General features: G+C 40.2%; 2 protein-coding genes across 11 annotated transcripts in view; one reads left to right on the forward strand and one right to left on the reverse strand.

Annotated features, from left to right (window-relative positions):
* Window positions 1–2,500, reverse strand: part of LOC135105902 (putative carbonic anhydrase-like protein 2) — a 145,330-nt gene that overhangs the window by 67,989 nt on the left and 74,841 nt on the right. The window lies entirely within an intron of this gene.
* Window positions 1–2,500, forward strand: part of LOC135105903 (uncharacterized) — a 107,131-nt gene that overhangs the window by 14,300 nt on the left and 90,331 nt on the right. For 6 of the 10 annotated variants that reach the window (XM_064014570.1, XM_064014571.1, XM_064014578.1 and 3 more), the window contains exon 2: window positions 642–681. The exons of the other annotated variants lie outside the window; for them this stretch is intronic. In XM_064014570.1, coding sequence (XP_063870640.1) covers window positions 642–681 — 40 coding nt within the window. The remainder of the gene's footprint in view (window positions 1–641; window positions 682–2,500) is intronic. 10 annotated transcript variants of the gene reach the window in all.

The raw sequence follows: 2,500 nt of genomic DNA on the forward strand, positions 1-2,500 counted from the left end.
TAGAAATATTTTATCTTGTAGATATTGTACTGTTTTTTCCTCTCACTTTTTCTCTTTCTCATTAATAATTTGAGAAGTAAAATTGTCTGTCATTTCCTTGCTTTTAAAAATATTCGTGTTTTCTAGATTTTATATAAATATATATATATTTTTTTGCTTTTCGTGTTGTCTTTACTTTATTGTTTTCTCTTGCAGCCATAATTTTGAAGTACCGCTGTGAAATAGTGAACATTCGTGGCGTTATCCTACTCTTGAAAAAAAAAAAATATGTTCATCTTTTATATAAATTGTTCTATTTTTACTTTTTTTTTTTACCATTTATTACCTTCTATTTTCCTTTCCCGTTAATAGCATCAGGTACTGCCATGAAAACGTAAATTCGCTCTCTATTCTCTTGTCCTTAAAAATACCATACTAATCTTTCACAGGAACTATGCTGTTGTTACTTTTGCTATTGTCACTTTTTTCATCATTTATTTCCTTTTATTCTTCTTCCCCGTTAATCGCATCAGGTACCGCTGTGGAATCGTAAATGCGCGCTCAATTGTTTTGTTCTTAAAAATATTCGTGTTTTGTGTAACTCGTGCTTTTATTACTTTCCATCCTGCTCTAATTTTCTTTCCCTCGGTCTGCGTCCCCAGGCGAGGCTCAGACGTCGCCGGGCCAGCGAGATGAAAACTGGTGAGTCAGTCCACATGCAAGTTTGATGTTCTTATCAAGACAGGCGGCGTAGAGGAAGTCCCAGCGGGGATGAGAGAGAGAGAGAGAGAGAGAGAGAGAGAGAGAGAGAGAGAGAGAGAGAGAGAGAGAGAGAGAGAGAGAGAGAGAGAGTAGACTTTTCCTGCGTTCGTTCGGACCAAATATTTCTTGATAGTTTCACTTCTTTATTTATTGTGATGATGAAATACGGCGGCGTTTTAATGGCGGGATGCGAGGTGGTGGTTGTTGGCAAGGGAAGAAGGTAGTGGTGGTGGTAGTGGTGGTGGTGGTGGTGGCGGTGGTGGTTCTACTGCTACTGTGACGTGATTTCTACTGTTATTCTCCTGCTGCGCCTGATGTTGCTGCTGTTTCTATTGTTGCCATTACTGTCACTGGTTGCTGCTGTTGGTACTGTTACTGTTGTTACTCTTACTGGTGTTCTTATTTTCGTTCGTTTGGTAATGGAAAGACTACAGTAACTTCCGTCATTCCCACTCGTCATTCAGCGTTACTTATTTCGCTATTTTATTCACAGCAGTTTCCATAGTTACGACTATACACCATTGATAGTAACTTCATTCACTATTACCTTCGCTACCGTGCAACATTCTCAATAATTTTTCATCATTGTTTATGTTATAATTCTCAGTAACTTTTTTTTTTCTCCCCGACGCTACATTCGGTAAACCAACGCTTCATAACAGCTTCTTTCACTAATATTCATCATCCAGTACATTCCGAATAAAAAAAATGTATTGCACAACCAAACATTTCGGAAATGAATATAATATTGCATTACATCAAAACTATTACCTTTCACATCCTCGTAAAAGAAAAAAAAAAAAAAGTGAAAAAAGCGAATAAAAATATCAAAATTATTCCAGCGATAAAACCAGAAATTGCAGAAATAAAATAAACAAAAAACAAAGAGAAGAGATGGAAATAGGGAAAGGAATGAAGGAAGAGGCAAGGTTAAGAAGAAAAAAGAGATATATGGAAGGACTATTTGGTTAAGGTGAGATTGCTGTTGCATGAGAGAGAGAGAGAGAGAGAGAGAGAGAGAGAGAGAGAGAGAGAGAGAGAGAGAGAGAGAGAGAGAGAGAGAGAGAGAGAGAGAGAGAGAGAGAGGATATGAAACAGAAAAGATTAGACCATGATATAGCAAGCGAAGGAGTGACGGAGGAACTGAAAGAAAAAGACAGAGTAAGAGAGTGAGTGAGAGAGAAAATGAGTAGGTGTTTCAAGGAAGAGGAGGAGCAAGAGGGGGGAGGGGGGAGAGAGATAAAGGAGCACAGAGTCAGGTCAAGGGAGAAATTTTATGGGCTGGGAGAATGAAGGTGGACGGCGAGAGAAAACACACGCTAGATTACCACACAAACTTTTACGGCAGCGAGAATGGCGAAGGCGGCGAGAAGGCGAAGTCTCCTCTCAATAGTTCGCTTAAGGAAAATGGGAGAAGCTTCATTCCACTCAACAGAAAACGAAGAGTCCCGACTTCTCTCCTTTGCACCTCTTGATTGGATATTTTACACCTGTAGCTTACCTGACGGGTCCGGTAATTAGGTGACATAGCAGGTGAGAGAGAGAGAGAGAGAGAGAGAGAGAGAGAGAGAGAGAGAGAGAGAGAGAGAGAGAGAGAGAGAGAGAGAGTTTGGACAGGTAAGCAGCCGTCACACTTTCACGTAATAGTGGAGGCAAGACTGTAAGGAGGAAAGTTTCGTACTGAGAGACTACGTTCTCGATCTTTATTTATTGCCTGCAGAAGAAGAAAGAATGGAGGAGGCGGAGGAGGAGGAGGAGG

Source organism: Scylla paramamosain, chromosome 12 (assembly GCF_035594125.1).
Source record: "Scylla paramamosain isolate STU-SP2022 chromosome 12, ASM3559412v1, whole genome shotgun sequence".
In the NCBI taxonomy this organism is placed as follows: domain Eukaryota; kingdom Metazoa; phylum Arthropoda; class Malacostraca; order Decapoda; family Portunidae; genus Scylla; species Scylla paramamosain.